Here is a 27,987-nt window from a genome sequence, read left to right on the forward strand (position 1 = left end):
AGCATATTTCAGTATTTGATATTAATTAAATGAAATGTTATTTCTACTGCATCTTTGTATTTATGGTTATATATGTAATTTGTTGCGTTCTTGTTTAAATCTAGATAACCTGGGTCCCCAACCACACTGAAAAAAAGCCCTCCATGCCATTCGAAGCCTCCAACTTCATGTAGAAGCCTGCATCCATGCGATTGAAACCCAAATTTTCTAGTTCAGAGGTAGCGGTCCCAGATTCTGAGCCATCATTTAAGGCTAGCCTCCAAACCATTACCCATAACTTAGTGAGACTTTCCAGAATGATAAAATACATTGGGAAAAAGTTATTGATACAAAATTTAATCAAGGAATTGACCTAACTGTTGAAGAATATGGGGCAAATTAAGTTTAATAAGATTCTTCTCTCCATGATAGCTATTTTTTAAGTTTTTTAACTTTTTCTTCTTAGCACAGTATTCACTTGTTATTATTAGAGTGTTTCTTATTTAGTTCATTAATATCATCTAAGACCTATTTATTATCATCGATTACCTTGACTAATGACCTAATACACTAAAAGTTAGAAAAAGAAAGTCTTATAACTAAGCACATTAGTATTTTTATACTAGGATTTTACCTGATCAATCACTTTATTATTCTTGTTTATTGATCTAATAAGGCATTGAAATATAAAGGATTTTGTTCATAAACTAGGTTTTTTACTTGGTTTTCTTCTAAATATATTACATTTTTGTTATTTATAAATTAGAGTTTGTCTTCCTTTTATTTGTAAATAATTGAAGTTTTTGAAACATCAGAAGCATTATTTGATTTTATAATAACAATGAAGGTATAACATCTTATAATATTTGCATTACTATTATGATTTGACGTGTGTTACTAATATGATGTTTTTGTGGAGATACATTTCCAACATTATTATGAATTGACGTGTGTTACTGATATGATGTTTTTGTGGAGATACATTTCCAACATGATTATAAAGTGTTGCATGTATACATAGTTATCAAACAAAAATGGATTTAATGATACATATATACATGATGGCATGGCTATGTTATTATTGGCAAATATTTACATATCATAAAATTCTTATCGATTAATATCATCAACTTACATAGCAAAGATGACATTAATTTTTAATAAAAATATCTTATTAATATCTTATCAAAATACATAATACTTACAATCAAAATAAAAAACATTTGAAAATATTTACATATCATAAAATTCTTATCGATTAATATCATCAACTTACATAACATAACTAACATTAATTTTTAATAAAAATATCTTATTAATATTTTATCAAAACACATGATATTTACAATCAAAATCAAAAACAATAATAAAAAGCTTATTCAAGATGACTCCATACCCAATAAAAGAAACATGTTATATAGTTTTGGTTCCTTGGTCCCTCACAAAGAAAATCCATCCATAACAATCATGTTATAGCTCAATTTCACCCCATCAAAAAATGCATGCATCTTATTATTTTAACCCAATTGGGATTTCCATTCCTTAGGTTGAGTCTTCTTTCATCTAAAAGTCCTTCTCATTTCTTAAAATTCATGAGTACAAATTCTTCTTTCTTTTACCGCAACTCTTGCAATCACTTTTCAAGTACTTTTCAATTAAATGAAAGGGTCTATATCCTTTCCTTTTCAAACAAGATAGGCTGCGAAGCAGCAAGTCCCTGTTGGCAGTTAAAACAAAACTTTAACAACAAAACACTGCTAAACCACTGCTCAGCTCAGCCCTACCTTTTATCAGAATACATGTCCCAATGTTACCAATATAGTGGGGCAGGTCATCCAACAAGCTCTGCAAAATGATTCAAGGATTGCGGCCTCTCTCCTTCGTTTGCACTTTCACGATTGCTTCGTTAATGTAAGTAGAAATATGTCTGTTTATTCACTAGATTTGTCCTTAATACATCATCTGTCTGTTTATTCAATAGATTTGTATTCAGTACAGAGATTTCTAATACTGATACTTTACTCACTCTTTGATTTGAAGGGCTGTGATGGATCCGTTCTGTTATGCAGTTCCCAACAATCAAGGCAGCAGTAGACAACGCATGCAACGAAACAGTTTCTTGTGCTGACATTCTTGCCATTGCTGCAGAGCGACCTATTGGCTTGAGGAACACAGTGGTCTTACCTTTCTGAAGCCTACTTGATGATGGATGGATGACTGACTGACTGCCAGTTGGACCTATAGACAGCAAGCACCAGTTGTTTCATTGCAGGAAGGAAAATGGCGGCATAGCAACCACCAGTCCTTGAGCATAGCGATTATGGTAAGTAAGAGTTAGGAAGGGTAGTGAAAGTGGCAGTAGCAGTGATGGTGTTCCATTGATGTTTGACTTTGACGAGGTAGGTGCGCTACGAGGTATTGGACGGTTCTTTCTCGATAGCTTGTTTGTGCGCCACCGGTTCGGGTTAGACCATTTCATCTTGGACAATGGGTTAGCGAGAAGCAGTAGTGGGTTATTTTGATACTGTGTTAGTATAATGATTAATCATCTGACATCCCTGCTTCACATTTTGACATACGTGGGTCCCTACCTGCCCATTTGAACATAGGTGGGTCCCTACTACCCATTTGAACATAGGTGGGTTCCCCTGCCGATGGTGTTATAGGATCGATAACATTAAATCAATTATAAATCGATGATTACGAAGTTCCTTATATGTGGTTTTTGCATGAATGGTAGGTGTTTTCTGCATTGCAGGTGTCAAGCAGCCCAAAATCCAGTTGTTAGTGCTCTCCTCCTTCAGTTAGAAGCTAGTCTTTGACCAAAGCTCGTCATTTCACTACCAACGGCGCAGGCGCTTCGAACCTGCTGGACATGGCATAAGCAACAGGTCGCAGATCCTCTTTTTCTTTTACGCCTCAAGGAAGTCCAAGGTTCGAGCATGTAAGAACGATTGAGTTTTGGATTATAGGATTTTCTTCAGGTTTTTGCGAACCCTCGTTGTTGTTTTATAAATCAATTTCTACTTCCAGAGGCACAAAATTTTGCTAAATTTGGGATTTTCCTTGGTCTCGGCTTCGATTTCTTCTGTAATTTTTTGTTTTCTCTGGATTTTGGGACCGTTATGATAATCTCTAAATTAAAGTTTTGAAATTCAAGATTGCAGTAGCACGCAGCCTGGATTGCTGTAAAAGGACCCAAATTGTAGTATCTATCTGTGCAGGCAAACGTAACACTGTTTGATTCTGTCAGATCTGATTCTGTGGTTGTCGTGTGATCAATGTGCAATTTCAGGTAACTAAATTGTTCTTGCATTGCTTGTGTCCTTTTATAACAATATTTCAGCTTTTGCGTTATTGTCGGTGTGAAAAGATTACTGCAAAACCAACAAAATGCAATAGTTGCACTTTCCCGTCTACAGGAAGGCGAAAGTTACATTGCCCTTGTATCTTTTTGCAGGCAGAACCTGAGACAGATGAAGTATTTGCGCAGATCACTTTATTGCCAGAGGGAGATGTACGTCCTTATTTCAGTTTCTGGAATGTTATCCTACTAATGTGCAGGATTTACTGATGAGAAGTGTAGATGTTCTGACCTTTGGTTCGATATTGCAGCAAAATGAGTCATCTCATGACTCGGGGGCAGCTCCTCCTCAGCCTCGTAAGAGCAATGTTCATTCATTTTGCAAAACTCTTACTGCTTCTGATACTAGCACTCATGGAGGATTTTCTGTTTTACGAAGGCATGCTGATGAATGTCTTCCACCTCTGGTTCGTGTTGAGATAGATACTATTGCTGAATGTACATTTTGCTTCCGTTCAGAAATGAAGTGAGTCCTTGTACTCATCTGCCACTGTTTGTGCGGAGGAAATGACCTTCTTTCAGTGTTGGTCTGCAGGACATGAGTCAGCAACCTCCTTCGCAAGAGCTGGTAGCCAGAGATTTGCATGGAATGGAATGGCGATTCCGCCATATATTTAGAGGTGCATATTACATCGCTTTAGTTGATTGTCAGTCATCTAGTTGGCAATTTATTGGACAAAAGTGTATACTTGATCTAAACTTGTCAGTATTATGTTGCAGGCCAACCACGGAGGCATTTGCTAACCACTGGGTGGAGCGTTTTTGTCAGCTCAAAGAGACTGGTAGCAGGAGATGCTTTCATATTCTTGAGGTTTTCTTTTGCAAGCCCTCTGATTATCACTTGTTAACTTCTGTTGATGCACATACTTGCAACTCATGAACAATATGCTGTTTCAGGGGTGAAAGTGGAGAACTGCGTGTTGGAGTTAGGCGTGCTATGCGTCAGCAGACTAACATGCCATCATCGGTTTTATCTAGTCACAGCATGCATCTTGGTGTCATTGCGACTGCATCACATGCTGTTTCAACTCGGACTATATTTACCGTTTATTACAAACCTAGGTATGCTGTCTGAAAATTGGATGTGATTCTGTTTTATTACCGCAGTTGTCATCTTTGGGCACTTGCTAACAAGGGTGAATGGAGTATTAATCTATTTAAATGCCATTCATAGTTCAGAGGTATAATTATTCTGGAGATTTTTTAAACAATTCGGGGAAAATTGATTTAGCAGCCTATGCGGCAAAAAAATCATTAGACGGGCCAGAGAAGAATACAACCATGGATTATGCAACTGCTCTGAAGTGTGATTGCTTGTTACCTACAGATTAAGAAGGGGTACTTACAGATTAAGAAAAGGAAAGAGTGAGGCAGTTTACTTTGTTTCTTGCCACGATGGAAGAAGATGCTAGGTTCCCGCAGACGACTTTGACAGGCATAAGCTGCTCGACTTTGACAGGCATAAGCTGCTCGGTTCCCGCAGACGACCTTGACAGGCATTGACAGGGATCCAGTTCCGGCGGGAGGCAACCAGTTTGGCCTGGCATAGTCTACAAAAATCGAAAAATCGCAAGTAGCATTAACAATGGTATGAAGACAGAGACCTGGGATTCTCAGCAATAAGGTATTAAACCCAACTCTGGAGATCCCAGCGCCACATAATTGTTACAAAGATCCAAATGGCAGTGTCAGAAAGATCCACACATCGAAAAGATCCAGACGTCAAAAAGGGAAGCTACGAAAGGAATCATATTAAACTTCCCATGTATGCCGGTGAAACAAAACTGGCATTTAATGTGCTCAGCTAATAGCTAGCATTAAGTTAGCTAGTATTTATAGTTTGAAAATACGAAACCAAATACTATTTATAACATATGCTTTTGCTCTTCAGCCTCGGGAAGAGGCCAAATAAGAAGGAAAATATATCTGTATTGAAAAACTTTGGATCGCGAATCGGTCTTTGTGTAGAAACTTTGGTTATATCGTGATCAGTGAATTCCACAAACAGGTGAACTAATGCTAAGATCAGCATAACCGATTACTATAGTCCCTGGCCATTGCCAGATGGCAGGGACTAATAATACCAAAATATTCATGGTTAATAAATACCATTAACTTTACAATAATAAATATTCTTATCAAACTAATTCATAATTTACGGGCAATCATGAAACAAAATATGTGAAATTTGTTTTCTATCTTTAGGCCCAATCATTATCAAACTTTTAAATTTTGCAACATGTGCCTTTAACAATATAATTCCCCTCCTAAGCTATGAAGCTCAAATATTTCTTTTGTATCCTATTTAATATATGATACATTATCTCATGTTTATATAAAAATAAAAATAAAAGTAAAAGACCACATAATAATTATATTATAATAATATAAAAATGATTAAATTATGTAATGGTTATGATGATAGGATAGTAATATAAAATGATATAATTATTTTATTTAGTATTTATATAAAAAGAAAAAGTACCATATATGTATTAAAAATAAAAGGTTATATCTATCTTTATATATATAAGAAAGTAAAATAATAATTAAGAGAAATGTTTAATAATTAATAACAAGTTTAAATTTATTTTAATTCCAGATTTATCAAGTGTTGAGAGGGATCAAATCTCTTGAGGTGTAAATTTTTTTTTTGAGTGTAAAATTTGAAGAAAAGTTTGCATTTCAAAAGATTTGATTTCTCTCAACGCTTAATAAATCCAGGGTTAAGATGGGATATAGGCTAGTTATATAATACTATATAATATATATATGTCTATCTATGTGTCTCTTTATTATTCCCTCTCTATCTCACCCCCAAACATGCACACTCTCTCTCCATATCTATCTATATCTCTCTCCCTTGTTCTTTCTCTCCCTTCCCCTCTCTCTCTTTCTTCCCCTTCTCTCCCTCACTCTCTCTCCATCTCTCTCGTCCTACCCGCTCTCTCTCTCTCCACCTTTCTCCCTCTATGTCTTTCTTCTTCCATCCTTCTATCTCTTGAGTCCTATCTGTCTTCATTCCTCTCTCTCCCTTTCTCTCCCACCTCCTTCTGTCTCTCCCCCCCCCATCAGTCTCTTTCTCTCTCTCTTCCCTCCAACTCTGTCACTATCTCCCTCTATCTCTTTCTATCCTTCTCTCTCTTGAGTTCGTGTTGTCTTCCTTCCTCTCTCTCCCTTTCTCTCCCACCTTCCTCTGTCTCTGCCCCCATCACTTTCTCTCTCTCTCTCCAACTCTGTCACTATCTCCCTCCCTCTCTCCTTGTCTCTCTCCCCTCAATCTTTGTGTCTCCCTCTTTCTCTCTTCCCCTTTTGTCCTTATCTCTCTCTTCTCTTCTTCTCTCTATTCCCTCCTCTCCTCTCTTCCTCACTCTCTCTCCACCTCTCCCATGTCTCTCCCTCACTCTCTTCACCTCTATCTCTCTATGTTTTTGTTCTTTCCTCCCTCTCTCCCCCTCCAAATCCATCTCTCTCTCTCTCTCTCTCTCTCTCTCTCTCTCTCTCTTCGCCCCCTAGCTCTATCACTATCTCCCTCCCTCTCTCCCCCCTGCCATCTCCCCCCCGCTCCTCTTAAATTTGATCCTATTGTATTGTGTTTAAGAAAGTATCTAAATTAAAAAAACTCAACTGATTGTAAAATGTTAAACATATATTTTGGATCAATCATGTCAAAGAAAATACAATAATGGAAAACTTAAAAGAATCATGCACTATCTTTCCTCTATTATTGTTTGTCACTCTCTTTGCTCCCATCACCTGTCCTTAGTTAAGATGTTGATCCTATTGTATTGTGTTTAAGAAAATATATAAATTAAAAAAACTCAACATATATTTTGGATCAATAATGTCAAAGAAAATACAATAATGGAAAGCTTAAAAGAATCGCCACTATCTTTCCTCTATTATTGTTTGTCATTTTGTTTGCTCCCATCACCTGTCCTTAGTTAAGATGGATCTTTGTTGGTTCTTAATAATATTATTTATATTATATAAATTACACATTTTTATATATAAAGGTATTTTCATTTTTTATTTTATTAAAAACTTCATTTTATTTCTATGGGAATATTTTAGATATAGAGAGTTTAGATATATCTCAAAAGTAATTATAACATTTTCCCTTTTAGATTTAATTAAAAGAATATTATAAAATAAAATTAAAATAAAATATTTATAAAATATTTTGATTGTGAAATAAGTTATGGTTTTGGGGCATATGATATTAATAAGCCAGGGTATTGGCTCATGGTATTGTAGCAAAGCTTATTTACAAGTTAATAATATCTGCGGTAAAGTGGAGGTGAATATCCATGGTTAAGAATCTTGTCATATTGTTATAAAATATTTTGATTCTGAAAGAAGTTATGATTTCTGGGCATGTGGTATTGATAAGCCATAGTATTGGCCCATGGTATTGTAACAAAACCTATTTACAACTTCATAATATCAATGGCAAAGTGGTGGTGAATATCCATGATTAAGAATCTTGTCATATTGTTATAAAATATTTTGATTGTGAAATAAGTTGTCTTTTGGAGCATGTGGTATTGATATGCCATGATATTGGCTCATGGTATTGTAATAAATCCTATTTACAAGTTAATAATATCTATGGTAAAGTGGGGGTGAATATCCATGGATAAGAATCTTGTCATATTGTTATAAAATATTTTGATTGTGAAATACATTATGTTTTTTGGCCATGTGGTATTGATAAGCCATGGTATTGTAACAAAGCCTATTTGCAAGTTAATAATATCCACTGCAAAGTGGGGGTGAACATCCATGGATAAGAATCTTGTCATATTGTTATAAAATATTTTGATTGTAAAATAAAAGTGGGGGTGAATATCCATGATTAAGAATCTTGTCATATTGTTATAAAATATCTTGATTGTAAAATAAAAGTGGGGGTGAATATCCATGATTAAGAATCTTGTCATATTGTTATAAAATATCTTGATTGTAAAATAAGTTCTCGTTTTTTAGCATGTGGTATTGATACAAAATCTAATCACTAGTTAATAACAAAACCAAAACATAACAAATTGAATTTTATTATTTTTACTACTTTAACTTTTTATTATTAATTGAACCAACATTTAAATGTTTACACTCATTCCATATATCACTTTTAACTTTTTAAATTTATATCACTTTTTTAATTTCTTGCACCCGCGTGCATGGTCTCGCGGCCGGGGATGCCGACTTTATCGCACCCGGTCCGCGTTCGAGCCCCATATTGATGCGCTGCGCAGCAGCCAATGATGTATTTATTGAGATTGTATATGGATGTGATTGTGATGTGATGATTGTACATAATGTATATTGTATATTGGACCTAATACAGCTTCTTCAGGGGACCTCGCCCTCTCCATTTAAAAAAAAAAAATTAAAATTTATAGCCCAAACAAATTAATAAATGATGTCAATTCTTGTCCATTCTGAGAAACCGTAAGTACACATGAAAGTTAATCGTCTTACATTTGATGATTTTTTATTTGAAGAGATTACAATTTTGTTTAGATGGCAAAATTCTTACTCGAATTAGTGAAAAAAATTTCACGAAATTCAATTCTAAAAATATTTGAATAATTTTTTAATAATAAAAATGGATTCACTGTCATAAAAACTCATAACCACCCAAAAATGATTTCCAAAATTTTTACCGTAATTTTTTAAAACCGTACCAAAATCTCCATAAATTTCCTAAACGAAATTGTGGCATCTTTAAACTTCGGCCTATCAAATTCGATATTGTTCTCCGTCGTTGAAAGGGCACGTAACCCTTTGATGTGTCTAATCCCAATATCAATATCAAGAGAAAGGGCACCTAACCGAGGCCACCATGGGTGTTCTCTGATTTTTTTTTATATTTTTTATTTTTACAAACATGAAAATGCCTATCGCGTTATCTAAGGTCATGGGTATGATCATAGAAAACCAAGAAGAGTGCAGAGTCTACACATTATGATTGCAGATCCAAGTGTTTAGTTGACATCATCATCACTATATTTGAAAAAATGGAAAGGTAAGATTTATTGAATTTATTGTTTGCAATGGCTGCTAACTCTGGTCACATGTATTTTCATGTACTTGTATTCATGTAATGCCTACATAAAGTCTTCATTAATATTTTAATTAAAATAAAGTTATACAAGGTCACTCCTTAAGTTTATACTTAAAAGATTGGTTATATAATGAAGATACCATAAACTAATAAAATTTGGATGAAGAATTTGTACTAAGGGGTTGGTGTTTCACTGTAGATGATCAATGACTAGTTAGTAGATCCCCCTCCTACAACTCAAATTCAGTCTATCTTCTCTCGTGGATGTAAAAAAAATCTTAGGTTAATTCAAAACCATTTTCTTGTTTCATATAATTATGAAACTTTGTGGTTTGTTTGTTTATTTGTTCAAATTTCTAATTAGTTCTAGTACCATATGCTATTGTATTCAACCATTATTTACTTATTTGATCATTGAAGCATGGCTGTGATGCTACTATATATATTACATTTGATGTGTGGAGAGAACTCGTATCTTGAAAATATATTTAGAGAGCTTATGTTGAATAAAAAGATGTTTACTAAATAAATCAATTGAATAGTGAAACATGTATGAAATAAAATTATAAATGTTTATATTTGTTGGTGATTAGTAATAATGAGCATTATTTATTTCTATAGAGACCCACATTGACGAAATAGATAGGTCATAGTCTTACCATTTAAAAATTATAAAATACCAGAGCATGTTCATGAGAGACCTTGAAGTAGCTACAATGGGACAATCCTTGAAGATGGAGAAGTTGGAAGAGTTAAGAAACATCCACAAGTAGATGAATTAATGTAAGATGAATTAGAAAAGAAGTCATTCACATGGAGGAAATGGTGGCTTAAAAAGGAGTGTGTAGCAAGCCACTCAAATTTTCTTATATAAGCTTGGAAGAGGGTAGCAAAGAGATCATTCCATCATTTAGATCTACACCAACACTTCGAGGACCAAACAATGAAGTTAGAGAGCATCATATAATATGAAAAGGTAGGACATAGCATCTTGGGTTTCTTTCTATTGTAAGAAAAGGGGACATAAGACTAGAAATTATTGGCACTATATAAGGCCAAGCGATCCATGCAAGAATTATTGCCAATACTATAGATTGATTAGACATTGGGAGGCCAAATGTTGGAGGTTTCATCCAAAACTCCATCCCTGTAATCAATATCCAACAAGAAATCTTCGAAGCTAAGGTCAAGGGAAAGAGGCATTGTTTGCACTTCCAGAACAAGGTGCAATATTTTTCCAATTACATATTGTAGCAATGAGTGTCATCTCTAACTATGAGATGGAAAGAAAGCTTATCCCAAAAACAGCCCCTATTCAACTCTTATCTTCCATCTTGTAGCAAAGGCACCCATGAAGGATGCTTGAAGAGAGAAAAGAAGAAGATTGAAGGGAGTTGAAGCTTTTGTGAACCCAAAACCTACAAAATTGGGAGGTGTGATCTAATTTAGATTCTCATTAAAATCTCTTTGTGAAATTTGTAATAAGTATTTTATTGTGTTTTTAGCACAGTTAAGGAAATCATTAGAGTAAATTTCGGGTCTAAAATGAGTCTCTTATTAATAAAAGCATATGATATGTCACACTAAGTTAGAGGTGTTATGTAGTGAAGGTTAATGTACATTGTCTCATTAATTATAGTTATTGAGTATAGAGTTATGATATGAGAGTTAAAAATAATAATGAAAGGCTTATATCCTTGTGCACACAATATATGATATAATATTCTTGTTTGTAAGCTCCTGTGGCGGTTAGAATTTGAAGAATTTGAGTTTGAAATTTGATCCACAATAATCATTTGTAGTCGATATTTCAAGTCCACAACAAGACTCACCAGTAGGACTAAATGGTTGAGAGAAGGAGAGAGGAAGATATATAAATATAAAAAAGAGAAGGAAGACAAAAGCTAACTAATGATAACCCTAGCCATAAAAGAAAGAAAACTTGACAAATATTGATGAGATTAATAATTAGTATTAATATATTAGTAAGTTAGTATGTATTATTAATATAATATATGTAATATAATAAAATATTGATATATATTATAATAACGTGGTATCATTTAATAGAATAGAATAATCTATTAAACTATTAATGGTATTAATATATTAATATTAATATAAAACATTAATCTATTAAGGAATTATATCTATAGATAATTTTATTACTATTAATATAATATATCCATATACTAGTTAAGATTTATTAATATTTTAGAATTAGTATATTAATGTATTAATATTTTAGAATTGGTGTATTAATATACTATATTAATAATACTAATAGGTTATATATAATATATATTAATAATACACTAATAAGTTATATATTAATAACTTATTATAATTAATGTACTCACATTTATTATTGTATTACATTAATAACATCAAAGATTAATACGAAAGTATTAATATATGAATATAATGCATTAATAAGTGAATGTATTAATGGATTATAGTGTTAATATTAATATCAATATATCAGTATATTAATATTAATGTGTTAGTGTAATAAAATACTATATTAATATATGTTGCTAAAATTAACTAATTAGGGATAGAACTATCTATTAGAGATGAGAGATGAGAGGAAACCAATTTCTACTTACCTCAATTCTGTCACCTTGATTGAGGTTGTTTGGATGCTTTAATATCTCCAGAGCTTCTATAAATCTTCTTTTGAAGTAGTGATCTTCTTTTGAGATTAGTGTATTGTCTTCTAAGCAAATATGCTATTTAGAATGGAGGGAATGTTCTGCAAGAGGAATATCTTTATATTTAACATGAGGAATGTATAAATATTTAGGTCCTCGATGGATTGCTCAACAACAACAACAAATATCATCATGTCAATTGCGGGAATTGAACCTAAGTGGGGAGGATAACAATCGTTCCTCTCAACCACACAAGATAAAACCGATTGGAATTTTTAATAGCTACATATAATGATGATGATGATTAACATCTACTAAGACCAATATGGTCTATCAGACCTTAAGAAAGTAAGAGATTAATTGATATTATTTAATATTTTATTTCTATGATTGAAAAGATGGGAGAGAAGCATTCCAAGATCACCATAGTTTTGTTGACTTAACAAGTCAACGAGGTTGATAGTGTCACAAATATTTTGAAAATTAGAAAGGATGTGAGTAAGTGTTGGGTAATCCAAGAAAAGTGATTTTCATCTTCAACCCTCTTAGTATCACAAAGGTGAAAAACTATTTCGTCCCTATGTGTTTTGGGAATCGACCAATGCCCTATTTCACTTTGAAGCTTATGAGAATTGGTTCTTATCTTGGAAATGCTCATTTTCTTCTTACCACTAGTCAAGTTAGAAAGGCAATTTTGGTTATCAAGATTGGGGTTGGTCACCTCTTTATAATACCAAGTAGCTTCCTTTTTCCTTCTAACTCCTTATCATCCCACAACTTATCCTTAAATTTGGAAGTAATAATATTTTTAATATTATCCTCAATTCTCGAAGATTATATCCTCCTTTACCCCTAAATGGTCTAGCCAAGACTGGGCATCCTTATGGCAGTCTCGCTTGAGTCGAAGATGGGGGTTCTAGCTAGAGTTATAAGAAACTTTGGGTAACCTCTTAGTTTCCATGTTGTATAACTTCTTCTTATACATGAGATACCAAATCATAATCATGCTTTCAATGGGGGAAATATTAGCTTCAATCAAGAGGATAGGGTAGGAAGTATTTCCTTTAATTTTGAGGTTGTAGGTTATATATTGCTTTTGGATCAGCTCGATCTTCCTCCATGATTCTCTAGATATACTGCAACCCAAAACCTCACATCCATATAAAATAACAAGGGTGACAAGAACCTTAAAGAGGAACTCTTTTTACTCCATACCAAAGATCTGTTGACTTACAAATGTTTTCAAGCCCATAATATGATTCCATCCTCCGATTATCCTTTTCTCAATGCTCTAATTCCAGTTGAGCTAATGATGAATGTCAATACCTATATATTTGTATGAAGGAACTTTCTCCAAGTAGTTATTATCATAAATAAAATTATCATAGTTTGTTTTTTTGGATTTAATTATCGTGACTTTAGTCTTGTCAGTATCAACAATCATACCCATCTTGGAGAAATAATATTGGAGGATTCTAATCTTATTATCGATATCATCATGGATCCTAGCTAGAAGAATGATATCATCAGCATAAAGGAGAAGAGTAATGACCATACCAGTGAGTCTAGGGCCATCACATCCTATAGCTTCTAAAAAATCTTCTAGCTTATCAATGTAAATGCCCAAAAGGATAGGAGATAGGGGACACCCTTTTTTAAATCCTATATTACATTTAATTTCTTCTAACCAACCCTCATCAGTCCTAAGCTTGGCAATAACTTTCTCATATAGCCTAGTCACAAAAACCCTCAACTCAAGAGGACCATTATCTCTTCTAGTATCTTCCATAGCTTATCCCATGGAATTGTGTCGAAATATTTTCTAAAGTAAAAAAAAAAAAAAAACTGAAGAGATCGGTTTTATTTGTAACCACTCCTCCCACATTTACCCAGTTTCACCATCCTTCCAGGGTAAACATGAGAGGAATAGTTACTATGATATGACCCAACCTCCTAGGTCCCATTAAGGAAGTGGGCCTGACTACAGAAGACAAACTGACAGCTCATAACATTCTATAGGGGCTACAGGTCACTCAGAGGCTGAGTAACCACCCCATGTGGCCAAAACCTGAGTTAGAAACCATTTTCTTTGACGTAGGTCCCCAATCACACTGACAACAAGCCCTCCATGTGATTCGAAGCCTCCAACTACATGTAAAATCTTGCATCCATGCAGTTGAAACCCAAATTTTCTAGTTCAGAGGTAGCGGTCCCAGATTCTGAGCCATCATTTAAGGCTAGCCTCCAAACCATTGCCCATAACTTAGTGAGACTTTCCAGAATGATAAAATACATTGGGAAAAAGTTATTCATACAAAATTTAATCAAGGAATTAACCTAACTATTGAAGAATATGGGGCAAATTAAGTTTAATAAGATTCTTTTCTCCATGATAACTATTTTTGAGGTATTTTAACTTTTTCTTCTTAGCACAATATTCACTTGTTATTATTAGAGTTTGTCTTCTTTATTTAATCAAATAGCTAGCAAAAACAAAAGAGACAAGAACACAAGATGGTGGCTTTCTGCCAGGGCCAAAACTTCTCACTCCTTGAGAGGAAAACCCGCACAAAATTCTTCTTATAGATATTCCAATTGATGAATACCAAGACCATGACCCTTGGCCTATTTAGACACTCCAAGACCAAGACACCAATCCTCTTCTTTGTCACTGCTGAGATCATCATCATTGTTGCACCACTGAGGCCATCAGTATTGCACCACCAAGATCTTCATTACTGCTGCCACATCATTGATGCACCTTCACCAAGGTCTTCATCAACAAGATCTCCATATTGAGATATGTATATGAGAGCTACAATTAGATCCATCGAGATCATGATTGTCTCATCATAGTTGTACCTTCACTGAGATCGTAACCTTGTGAATATGTCTCCATCAAGATCGAGATCATAACTATGCTAAGATCATGACTGCGCCTTGAAGCATGCCGGGATAGAGTGTGTCACTATGAGATCTTTTCATAATAATTATGTTGAGACTATTTGTGCTACTGTGGGATCCCTGAGATTATCTTCATCATTGAGACTATGACTATGTTTTCTTCCTGCACTGATAGAGTGTGTCACTATGAGATCTTTTCATAATAATTATGTTGAGACTATTTGTGCTACTGTGGGATCCCTGAGATTATCTTCATCACTGAGACTATGACTATGTTTTCTTCCTGCACTGATATCTTCACCGAGACTGTGACTATGTTTTCCTTGCACCGAGAGCTTCATTGTCACAGTTATGCTGAGACTATTACCACCGAGAAGGTTACACTATAATTACTTACTATAATCACCACCGAGATTTTAGAGGTATTCGAGACCTTGTACTTCACTATACCCATCGAAAATTACAAATAAATCTGAGTTATTGTCCTTTCTGTGGTGACCCTAGCCACATATATATAGTGGTCTGCCTCTACACTTGAGCCAACATGATAGAGTGAACTAATGTGACTCCTTATGAATGCTTTTAATTCGATTTGTAGGCCGACATGATGAAGAGGATTGTTTTGGTCATTTGGAGGGCTTCTTGACATTGTTTATGACTCAAATACATTTGATACATGCCCAAGAAGGGTTCTTCATGACATTAACTCTTTGACCTTTAAAGATAAATCCTAAGGCTCTCAATGGGATCCATATATACATAAAAATTCTTGCTCATGAAACCCATGAAGCAAGCATAATAATAAATTCATTTTCTTGTTTACAAAAATCATAATTACAATTTCTTTATGAAGAATGAACCTAGTTACCCTTTCTTCAACACGACCTCTTAACTAGGGAGGTATTCATAATGGTACTTGGTCATTCTCAATCTGAATAATTTCTCATAAGAAGAATAAGATTGGTAATTCCATCTCTATAGCATCATAGTAACCAACATTGTTTCCACAGCAAGGCCTTAACTAACAACTCTACCTCTCATTAGATCAGAGCATAATGTTGGTGAGACCAATGATTATAGACACCTTCATCATTGTCTCTCAAGGAACATACCCACCTGGATGTTAACTGAGTATGATCTTTTAGGACTATTCTTATCTTGGGTTACCAACCCTTAAAGAATATTGGTCCTCTTGCCTACTCTTATCTTGTATTCCCTACACATCCTCAAAGAGCATTGGATGCCAGATGATTACCCAATCCTCCATTCTTTCTTCCCAAATGAAGACAAGAATGTTGTTTCTATCCATCCCTCTCAACTAGGGAAGATATGCCCATTCCTGTAAAGGAATTTACCCAAGTTCCTTATGACCAAGAACTTGCCCAAGCTCCCTCTCAATTAGGGACTTTTCAGAGCTCCCTCCTAACTAGGGAATCTCCTTTTCATCAGTAGCTTCTTCTTCGTGGGTCCTTCAACTACTTGATAAACATCTTTCCTTGTCTCCTACTTAACTCCCCAACCCTCACTAAGAAATAAACCTTAAACATATTTACTAGACTTGTGCGGAGCTTTCAGTATGTGCAAGGTTTCGAGCAAGCAAAGCTTTACACACTATTTTACATGCAAAGCTCCATGCAGTTTTTAAAAACATTAAACACTAGGTGTTAAGAATGTTTCAGTTCACATTCCTTCATTTCAAAAATAAAGTAAAAAAATCAACGATACATGTTCCTAAATGCTTAATTTTACATGTTTTGAAACAAATCATCAACTGGTAAAAATATGATTAATTTCATGAATTTAATAAAATATTACAGCTATAGTTTCAATAGTTCCATTACCAGTGTGGAAATTTTTAATATTAATAGTTGTCTCTTACTTATCTCCCCATCCCATGCCAAGAAATAAACCTTAACAGTCTTTACTAGACTTTTCCAGAGCTTTTCTTGTGTGAAGCTTTCTCTATACGGAAAGCTTTGCACAAGAAAATCTATGTGTTGATTTCTGGCAGCATTAGATGTGCTCTAAGCCTCAAAATTTGTGGGGAAGCTTGGACACATGTATTCCACAATACCCATAAATCATTTTGGGGAATTCCACCCAGAGATAGTTTTATTAAAATAATTAATTATTTTTAATGGGTGCCTAAGTCTAAACTTAGGAGATTAAAATAATTAAAGGGTATTAATCAAACTGTGGGTGAAGCTTCTAGAAGAAGGTGAGGATCAAGCCAAAATAATATGAGCCATTGATTAAAATCTAATCTATGTTATTTGTTCTCAACGAGAATATTATAAGAGGAGGCTTGATGGGAATTTGGAAAATACTTCGGGGAGAGATCAAGAGGTCGAATTTCTTAAAGAGGGCAGTGCAACAGTTGTTAGAGAAAAGATCGAAGTGATTTCTTGCAGTGAGGGGCAGGGATAGTTCCAGTTGGAGAAATTCCTGATCCAAGAATACATTGCAGAGGAGGCAAAGAGAGATCTAGTAGAGGCAATGCAGAGGCTACGCTGGGCAACATATGCTCACATAGAGGAAGCATAGAGCTTCAGAGAGTGTCTGAAAATCAGATGGGAAGTCAAGTTCCTGAGTCAGAAGATGGGGTGTGAGACCAGAGAGAAAGAGGAATGAAGCCCCAGATAGCAGGAGATCCAGGAAGAGGTGACACAGATCCCCAGAGAGGTTGACGTAGAACTGCGTAGGCTGATGTAGTAGTTGCACACAACCAGCGTGGGGCTAGCCATCCAGGTCCTGAATTAGTGATAGTGTGAGGTATTTCTCACTAATATTTTGTCAGTCATATTCTCTATATTGGATAGCCAGCAAGGCATCCAAAGATTGTATTCATAAAACCACTACTTAATAAATACAAACCCTTAGTTGTTAAATTGATTTTCCTGCATTGGGTTTTTCTGGAAACATTTGTCCAAAAGTAATGGTGTAATGTGTTGTCTATTTCTTTCTTTCTCAGTTTCTTGTTTTCACTTATAATTTTAATTGGTGAAGACTGCAGTGTATTAGTTTTGGTGTTTACTGTAGGAAAAAATAATTTGTTTAGAAATTAACAAATAGAAGGAACTTAATTAGTTGATGCAGTAGAAATTTGGGCTTCCAAATTTTCACATGGTATCATAGCCACATGTGAAGCAAGAGAGCAGAGCCAGAAGAGCCCGATGCTGAAGAGAAGGAGGATTGAAGTGTTGCATAGGCAGCAAATCGAATCCTGAAAGGGATTGCGTAGTCCAGGCTAGGAGGGAAATATTTTCGAGGAAGGGCTCTCTCTGAGTGAGTTGAGAAATACGTAAGAATTCCATATCGAAGTTTGCTAGTGTCAGAGGGAGCAACGCAGAAGTTTCAATGAAGAGGAGGTTTCTGGTGTGACACAGTTTTCTACAACAATTGTTGGGGTAGAAAAACATAAGAAGGAAGAAGAGAGACATTGTTGAGGGAATTCTTCCTCAAAGGACTTCTAGCCAAGAAGTTTGAATTCTCATTTTTTGAGCAACAGTAGGGAGTGGTAGATCTACTAACTCTAGCTGGGAGTGCATAGGCCAGCCTAGTAGCAGTGCAGAGGAGAGAGGAGGTAGTTTGATAGTTCATTGGCAGAGATGGCAGCTAATGGGTCGATATCAAGATTAGTTTGGAGGGTGCATCCAACTATGTGATCTGGAAGGAAAGGATCTCATCCCTTTTGGATGAGCTTGATCTCAAAACCTATGCCAACAGTCTAGTAGTTGTACCAGCGGATCTAGCTCTTCTCAAGAAGTACAAGGATGATATGGAAAAGGCCAAACGTTTGATCCTTGACGGAGTGAGAGGTCATGTCATATGTCACATTGCTGACAAGGATACTTTCAGACAAATGTGGGAAGCATTGGCTATGCTATACGAAGGATCTTCCGAGAAATGGAAAATGTACTTGAGAAAAAGATGAGATCCACGCAGATGCAAAAGGGGGAACACATTGATCTATTCCTTATAGAGCTTCAAGAGATACGAGACCCATTGACAGCTGTGGGGACAACACCTTAGCCTACTGAGATGGTGAGGCTGGCCCTGAACTCAGTCTTAGAATAATGGCAAGTGTTTTTCTAGAGTATCCTGGGCAGAGAGAGATTGTGAGTTTGGGAAGGGATGTGGGCCACTCTTCAGCAAGAAGAGATGAGGAGAGACTTAGTCAAGTGAAATCTTGATAGTAGCAACAGCAGTAGTGGGACGAAGCCAAAGGAGGAGGATGAGAATGCAACCCTCACATCTAAGGGGAAGTAGGAGCAGCAGAAGAAGACGAAAGATGTTTCGAAGATCAAGTGCTTCTGATGTGGTGAAATTGGTCACTATGCTACATAGTTTCCTCTCAAGAAGAAGGACATGGATGAGAATAATGATATGAAGGCTACATTCACACAAATAGAGGAGGTGTTTTTCATGATTGCCCAAAGATGGGGTGATCTAGAAATGTAGTTCGAAAGAACTACAGTTGGGTAGGATATTTGAGGAGTCCACCTCTTGGAGCCCAAGTCAAAAGTAGCAGGATGGATCAGTGTCAGTTGGTGTAGAGGAGTGTTGGAGTGACAATTGTAGTAGCTAGGAGCGCCAGAGACTGAGCAGCGCATATAAGAGTTGGTAGTAGTGTAGTTGGAACAGTGTAGAGTCAGAAGCAACGTAGAGGCTTTAGAGGGTCAACATAGAGACTAACAACAATTAGAACTCCAATAACAAGATGAATCATACTGAACACATGTTCATTAATTTTAGATGCTTTTCCGTTACTGATGCAGTAGCAGCAGTATTTGGAGAAGGTTGCAGTGCAAATGCAGTGTTGGTAGTGGTAAGGCCAGCAACAACATGCATGCATAATTTGAGAGAGAGTTATAGTATAAATTCAACGTTGGCAGTGGCAGTGGCAGGGTTAGCATTTGTACAGATGTAGCATTTGCGCAATAGTTGGTGGGCGGAAATGTTAGATATCAACAGCGCAGAGGAAGATGTTATAGAGAAGGGTGATGCTTCAACATGTTGCATTACTAGAGCATATTCCTCGCTAAGAGGGAGTGTTGATTTCTGGTAGCATCAGATATGCTCTAAGCCTCAAAATTTGCAAGGAATCTTAGAGACATGTATTCCACAATACCAAGAAATCATTTTGGGAAATTTCATCCGGAGACAGTTTTTTTTCCCGTGGAAAAAGTCATAATTTTATTCATAAGATAAAATTACATTTTGTAGATGCAAAAGCATATGCAATGATATTGATCCAGTTTACACAGAAACCAAAAGAATAAAAAAATGAAATGTAAACTAGTCTTTTATCCCTTTCTTTTTCTCCACCTTTCGCCATCCCCCAGAGTTGGGGGTAGTGGTTACTATGGAGAGTTGATTTTCTGTTATAGTTGTGGGAGAATCCTTGTCCGACTTGGATCCTTCATATCCATGTGTTCTCTTGTTGCCGAATATTTCCTTTCCTGTTATCTGGAGGTCTTGTTTTTGTAGAGGGTTGCTGGGAGCTTCCTCTTGCTTTTGTGTGCTGGGCTGGATTTTTTGTTCACCCTTTTCTGCTTTACATTCTGTGGTGTCTACAATGTCTTCTTCTTCATCCAATAGCACTGTGTTTTGCCATCCTTTGGGCTTCCTCTATTGTTGCTTGTTCTAATTGGGGATGTTTCTTACCTGTGGGCAAGCACTAAGAAGGTGGCCTGTTTGTAGACAGCCTCGACATCGAAATGCTATATTTTCGTAGTCCAAGGATTGTGTCCACTGAGTGTTGTTAAAATTCAATATTATACTTTCTGGTAGTCCCTGGATGAGATCTACTTCGACACATATTCTGGTGAAGGTGAATATTCCCTTTGTTAGCCTATCGTCATCAATCTTTAGAAATTTCCCCAGGGTATTCCCGATAGCTATTAAAACCTTGTGATGCCAAAAATGTAATGGGAGGTTATGCAACCTGACCTAGACTAGTATCTTTGATACCACCATTGTATTGGCGTCGAAATCTGGAAACCATGGAGTGATGTAGAGCCCTGCGCTACCCCAGAACCATGGCCCCTTATTAAGGATGAATTCCTTTTGTTGTTCTGTGTTGAATCTTACTATGAAGAAGCCCTTAGGGCATAAGTAGATTTCACAATTTGGTGTCCAGGTGGTATGGATCCAGTGGTGTAGATCACCTGATTTGGGCCAGTAACCATTGAATCTACAGATAACAAAGTGAGAAAATAGATCTGAGTATAAGTCATTTACCTCAGGGATTGCAATGGTGAGAGCTGTATTCTTAGTTTTTTGTTCAACTATGTAGGGCCCAGGAAGAACAGGGGTTGTTGCTGGATTGACTTGGGCTTTCCCTTTACCCTTCACAACATCCTTGAAAAACCCTGTGTTCTTTGAGCTTGTATTCTTTTAGCTGGTTCCTGAACATCCACCTCACAGACAGAGGTTGATGATGATGGTCGAATCAGTGGTTATGTTATATTCCTGAAGGGTGTGGTTGTCCTGTAGACTGCGCCCCATATAGATCAGGTTTTGCCTCTGTTTTGGGATGCCAAGAAGGTTCTGTATTTTATTTTGTAGTTCTTGGATACTGTTGTCCCTTCGCAACCTCAAGCAGTAACTCCTGCCTTCTGGTGCTTTTATGAGAAGCTATATGAGATCCACCTCCCTGGGATTTGCGCCCAAACAAGGTTTCCCCCGATCTATTACTTAGATCATCACGTTTCCAATCCCCGGTTCATTGTTGATCTGAGGGCGTTCCTCTGCGATTTTGGCCCAGGTGACAGGGCGTAAGGGTATCCTGATTTGCCCCCAGATCTGGATTTTGTGCAGGCTTCTTATTCGTCTAATGGCCTGATCTGGTGGTTCAATAACAGATCTGGGTAAGAGACCGTCTTTCGTGGTCAAGATTCCTGATCCAGATCTACGGTTTGGCCCTACAAAAACTCCCTGGGCAAGTTCGGGTATACAGGGATGGTTTTTAAAAAACAAAATGGCCCTTACCACAAAAATGGTGTCTTGTAGTCTACTTGAGCCCATCCCGTGAGCGCTCAGGTGTCCCTTCTACGTCCTGGCCTCCTCGGAGATCTGAAGACTCAGATCTAGGTTGTTTCCCTTGACTGGCTCCTCGAACGCGACCGGTGCTTGTTGGTGTATTCGTAGAAAGCCAAGACAACTTGGTAGAGATTAATGCTGAGGTTGACAACAGGATGGATCTTGCGTTGCCAAGCATCGAAACAGGCTAAATTGTCGTCTGATGAGAGGTACATACCGTTTTGTGAGCAAACAGTCAAAGGGCGGCCATGGTTTCCTTGTTTCCCCAGTTCCTTGGTTGGATTGCTCAGGAGGATTGGCGTGCTGGTTGCCAAGATCGTGCCTTGGAGGTCAGCCACGAGGGCGTTGACAGATTCTGCAGTAGTGAAGCTTGTGCCGCATCGAGACTATGTATCCACCATGGCTCAGAGCTTCCAACCTAAGAAGTTACAATTGTTTTTCACCTGGAGATAGTTTTATTAAAACAATTAATTATTTTTAATGGGTGCCTAAGTCTAAACTTAGGAAATTAAAATAATTAAAGGGTATTAATCAAACTATGGATGAAACTTCTAGAAGAAGATGAGGATCAAGCCAAAATGATCTATGCCATTGATTAGAATCTAATTTGGGTCGTTAGTTCTCAATGAGAATATTATAAGAGGAGGCTTGATGGGGATTTGGAAAATACATCAGGGAGAGATCAAGAGATCGAATTTCTAAAAGAGGGCAATGTAGTAGTTGCTAGAGAGAAGATCGAATTGATTTCTTGCAGTGAGGGGTAGGTATAGTTCCAGTTTGAGAAATTCCTGATACGAGAATACATCACGGAGGAGGCGGAGATAGATCTAGTAGAGGAAGCACAGAGGCTATGTTGGGCAGCATATGCTCATGTAGAGGCAGTGTAGAGCTTTAAAGAGGGTCCAAAAATCAGCTAGGAAGTCAAGTTCCTAAGTCAGGAGCCAGGGTGTGAGACCGGAGAGGTAGAGGAATGAATCTCCAAACAATAGGAGATCCGGGAGGAGGTGACGTAGATCCTAGAGAGGTTGATGCAGAACTGTGTAGGCTAACGCAGTAGATGCACAGAACCAGTGTGGGGCTAGCCATCCAGGGTCTGGATCAGTGTTAGATTGTCAGTGATAGTGTGATTTATTTCTCACTAATATTATGTCATTCATATTCTCTGTATTGGATAGCCAGCAAGAAATCAAAATATTGTATTCAGAAAACCACTACTTAATAAATACAAAACCTCAATTGTTGCATCGGTTTTCCTGCATTGGGTTTTTCTAGGGACATTTGTCCAAAAATAATGGTGTAATGTATTGTGTATTTCTTTCTTGCTCAGTTTCTTGTTTCCGCTTATAATTTTAATTGGTGAAGATTGTAGTGTATTAGTTTTGGTGTTTCCTATAAGAAACAGTAAATAATTCATTCAATAATTAACAAATAGAAGGAACTTAATCAGTTGCTGCAGAAGAAATTTGGGCTTCCAAATTTTCACACTCTGCACACTGCTTTACATGCAAAGCTCCACACACTGTTTAAAAACTTTAAACACCAGGTGTTAATGAATGTTTAAGTTTACATGCCTTCCTTTCAAAAATAAAAAAACTCAACGCAACCTATTCCTAAATGCTTAATTTTATATGCTTTGAAATAAACGATTAATTTGTAAAAATATGATTAATTTCATGAATTTAATAAAATGTTAAAGATATAGTTTCAATAGAAATTTGTAAAAGTAATAGTCATCTCTTACTTAGCTCCCAAATTCATGCTAAGAAATAACCCTTAAAAATATTTACTAGACTTTGTGGAGTTTTGCTTATGCGGAAAGTTCTGCACAAGCAAAGCTCTGCACACGTCTTTACATGCAAAGCTCCACACACTATTTAAAAACTTTAAACACCAAGTGTTGAAAAATGCTTAAGTTTACATGTCTTCATTAAAAAAAAAAATCGAAGTCACTTGTTCCTAAATGCTTAATTTTACATGTTCTCAAATAAATCATTAAATGGTAAAAATATGTTTAATTTCATGAATTTAATAAAATGTTAAAGCTATAGTTTCAATATTTCCATTACTAGCGTGGAAATTTGTAAAAGTAATAGCCATGTCTTACTTAGCTCACTAGCCCACACTAAGAAATAAACCTTAAAAATATTTACTAGACTTGTGCGGAGATTTCGTTTAAAAATTTTAAACGGTAGGTCTTAACCAATGTTTAAGTTTACATGCATTCCTTTCAAAAAAAATGAAAAAATCAATGCCACATGTTCCTAAATGCTTAAGTTTACATGCTTCAAATAAATGAGCTCCACATTATGGAAAAGAACTTAATTTAGTTAGATAAAAAAATATTTTGTCATCATTATTCTCAACCACCTTTCCATTTTTAAGATTTCATTGTTATACTCAACCTTCTAATTTTTAAATTTTTATAGCAAGTGATGTCATGATTTTGGATGTACACTTTCAGTTAATAATTTAATATGAATAGAATTGATTTATGATATGACGAATATCCACGTGAACAAATAACGAGAGAAATGACAATGTTTTTGGATTATTAGTTTTTTTATTATTGGAGTCAGTAAATGTTTTGGTTTGATGCTTTTTACACCGTATTTCTATGCCTATTCATGGTCTGTCTTCTTGAACAAACTTGGTTGATGATTTCCAACTCATCAACCTTACTTCTATTTATATGAGTTGCTTCCCAATCATTTTTTTGGGTGGATGCCCCTTCTCAAGTCAAGTCGACCCATCATGTCATGCAAATGTGCCCCTTGGAATTTAGGTGCCCCAGCATGCTCGGCACACAATGCCTGTCAGGCACCTCAGTGCCTATGTCGTTGTGTATCACACATCACCTTGCCACATGCTTCACCAAACTCACCCTTGCTTGTGTCACACTTTGTGTTGTCTTCCACTCATGTATCTTGATCATTCCCATCGTACATCTCGCCCGTCCAGGGCCCATCATGCATGTACCATCGATTCCCTCTGCCTGACTCAGCCATGGCGCTTGTCATGCGGTCATGTCACCTGACACTTCAACTCACCCACTTCTTGTTGACTCATGCATTGTTATAGACATTTTTGGGCACTGCAACCCCAATCATATATGTCCATGAACCAAGGGCTCCTAAGTCCCTAAAAGTGTTGTTTCACACCCTAAAGGAACAAGGTCAGCTGATTACATCATCTCCCAGAAGTTCTCCATAGAAAACTTCTCATAACTAGTCAAATCTGGACCATACAGACTGCCCAGTGCAGAATGTGTGATGCATCCCACCTGCCCAGAGTAAAAGTTGCGATGCATACTGGATAGCTCTTCTGCAGGGTGCAATGAGCGAGAGTGGACAAATGGCAGAGACAATTTGCAAGGTGGTTCGACATGGAATCTTCCAGAAACTTCTCCTGTGACACTTGCCTCTCTGAATTCGCCCAGGGATGAGTAAGAGATCATCAATCTCCAAGTGGAATCAAGAACTATCAGAGAGAGGACACTAATCAAATCTCAGAAGCTGACTCACCTCCCTGCAATCATCTATATATGGATCCCTCATCCTAGAGATCCAAAGGCTGGAATTTTGTATCTTGTAAGGAAGTGCTGCTGGTTTCTTGGTGTAACATCATAGTGTTGGGTGATCTAAGCTTTTCATGAGGTGAAGAAGGGCTTTCTTGCTGAGAGGATGACGCTGGGTCAGAAAAATTGGTTGTAATCCTCTTTGCTATTCTTGATATTAATAAAGCTATTCAAGTTTCCTCCACATTCTTGTATGCTTGATGATATATGCATTTGTGTGGTCAATATATATCTGGTCCTATATTGTTTGTGATAGTAGATCTCTGTTCTTGGATAGTTTTATGATGCTTTGATTCCACGGGTGCTCTTTGAAGCTGGGTAGACAAGGAAGCGAGTGGCAAAGATCTATCAGAAGGGAGAGGAATCAAGCAAGGAACCAAGTGCAAGACAGAGGTTGGTCTCCTTTGTTCCCCTCTTATCTACTTCTCATAAAGGAAAATGAAAGTAGTTTTAGTTTGTTTGTTTCTAAGATAGCTACCTGTCTTAGTGGGACTAGCAGCTCTGCATAGACACTAGATTTCCCGTTAACATGCATGTAATCTTCCTATGGGCTCCTGGGCACCTTGCCTTCATGTGGTCACACCCAAGGCACTCACATTTTTTCCATGCACTCTATGCAACACCCACAATCCACTCTATCCAACTAATCTGCCAAACAACTGACCCATGTGTACAACATGTCATTCCGTTGCTCCACACTCGTCTCATCACATGAATTGGGTACACACAGTCTATAAGTCACCAAGGATCATCATGGGTGCCCGTTTGGCCATGGTACCAGCTCAAGGTCCTGAAGATCCTTTACTTAGATGTGTCATTGTTAGTTAATTTTTTTGGGTGGACACCCCCTCATAAGTAGGGATGATCGACCATGTGTCGTGTAGTCACACCCCTTCATTCAGGCACCCTAGCATGCCCAACACATAATATCCCATCAAGCACTTGGGATCCCCACCATTGTGTGGCCATACCAAGGACATGGATGCCCACATCGTCATGTATCACACGCTACCCCACTGCTTGCTTCTCCGAACTTGCCTACGCTTGTTCCCCACATTGCAAATCTTGTTGGGGTGACTACCATTGCACATCTCACCCCGCCCATGCCTTTTTCTTTCTCAGCATGTCATGCCTGACCACCACTCATGTGTTTTGCTTCATGCACATCGCACATCTGGCCCAACCCACACTTGTTTTATGTGTATCGTCATGACCCTCCACTTGACTCGCCCTTGGCACATGTCGTGCATTCGTGTCGCCTGACACTCAAACTCACCCACTTATCATCGACTCGAGCACCCAACCTTGCCTATAGGCACCTGGGCGCCACGCGTGTGAGTCCGCCTAGGGTGCTCCCCTTTGTGCGTGAAATATTTTTCCACAATTTCACACATGAACAATGGTTATTTTATTATTAATAGCTTGTGTAAAGTGTGAAGGTCTGCACAATGAAAGCTTAAAATCTTCCTTCGCACAATGGACTCCCTCTATAGTTCTAAACATATTCATTTATGTTAATTTTGAAAATATATGTTAATAATAATATTTTAATGCTTTGAAAATTATGCTTCTAGATTTGATATTTTAATGCCATATGTAATACTACTTTTTAATTTTGATGCAATGTGAATTTTAATCAACATTTCAATTCCCAACAGAGATCCATCATCAAGACTATTTTTGAATGTTGATAGTAGAAGAGCTAAATGAGAGTTTTAAATAGTTATGAGGTGAGTTGTTTCGATGAGATGAAGGTCGGTTCTTAATATTTATTATTATCCATATTTTTAGGGTTTTTAGGTTTTTTAATTTAGTTTTTATTGTAATTCTTATAACTTTTATTTTATGAAAACTTTTAAATTTAGAGGTTAATTCATTAAACGGAGGATATTAAAATAATAATTATTACAAACTATTTATTATTAAATCTAATTATCAAGAAATTAATTATATGATTTATAGAACTGTTCTTTATCTTAATCTAAATATAATTAATTCTTAGTATAAATTAATAATGATATTAATAATTAATTAATAGTAATACTTAATAATTAACAGCAGTAATAATACTAATTAATAGTAATAATTTATAATAATAATCATTAATTACTAATAGTAATAATTTATAATAGTTATGTTTAGGTTGGCCGTGGTCTTAAAATTGGATTAAAATTGGATTATCAAAAAATCATAGTTTCCTTTCACGCGCGTTCTGATCTGGAGCTCCCGCGCCCCTACTTCCTCGGCCCTAGCAACCCTCCGCAGGCCTCCTGCCTCGAAGCCCCTGCTACTGGGCTCTCAACCTCCCCTCCCAGCATCCCCACAATCAGGCTCTGCCCCCCTTCTCTGGCCTGTGCTACCGCTGGCACAGCGATAGCGTTTTGTGATCGCTGAGGAG

General features: G+C 36.6%; 1 protein-coding gene across 1 annotated transcript; it reads left to right on the forward strand.

The window, feature by feature from the left end:
* The first annotated feature begins 2,042 nt into the window (after nucleotides 1-2,042).
* Nucleotides 2,043-27,983, forward strand: LOC149146078 (auxin response factor 1-like). Its single transcript, XM_089452648.1, has 9 exons — nucleotides 2,043-2,156; nucleotides 2,252-2,302; nucleotides 3,326-3,496; nucleotides 3,595-3,750; nucleotides 3,879-3,963; nucleotides 4,064-4,154; nucleotides 4,241-4,405; nucleotides 19,727-19,799; nucleotides 27,732-27,983. The coding sequence occupies exons 1-9, from the start codon at nucleotides 2,043-2,045 to the stop codon at nucleotides 27,981-27,983; spliced, it is 1,158 nt and encodes a 385-aa protein (XP_089308774.1).
* Nucleotides 27,984-27,987: the final 4 nt, after the last annotated feature.

Source organism: Pinus tabuliformis, chromosome X (genome assembly GCF_031772625.1).
Source record: "Pinus tabuliformis cultivar Carrire ecotype Pingquan chromosome X, CPIR1, whole genome shotgun sequence".
Lineage (NCBI taxonomy): Eukaryota > Viridiplantae > Streptophyta > Pinopsida > Pinales > Pinaceae > Pinus > Pinus tabuliformis.

What these genes read in the sequence shown, in the direction of transcription:
- LOC149146078 (XM_089452648.1), top strand. Translation starts at nt 2,043, where the DNA reads ATGCAGTTCCCAACAATCAAGGCAGCAGTAGACAACGCATGCAACGAA. An exon ending in CCTTGAGCATAGCGATTATG is followed by an intron (nt 2,303 to 3,325) that starts GTAAGTAAGAGT and finishes ACAATATTTCAG; the next exon opens with CTTTTGCGTTATTGTCGGTG. An exon ending in CAAATGCAGTGTTGGTAGTG is followed by an intron (nt 19,800 to 27,731) that starts GTAAGGCCAGCA and finishes AGTTATGTTTAG; the next exon opens with GTTGGCCGTGGTCTTAAAAT.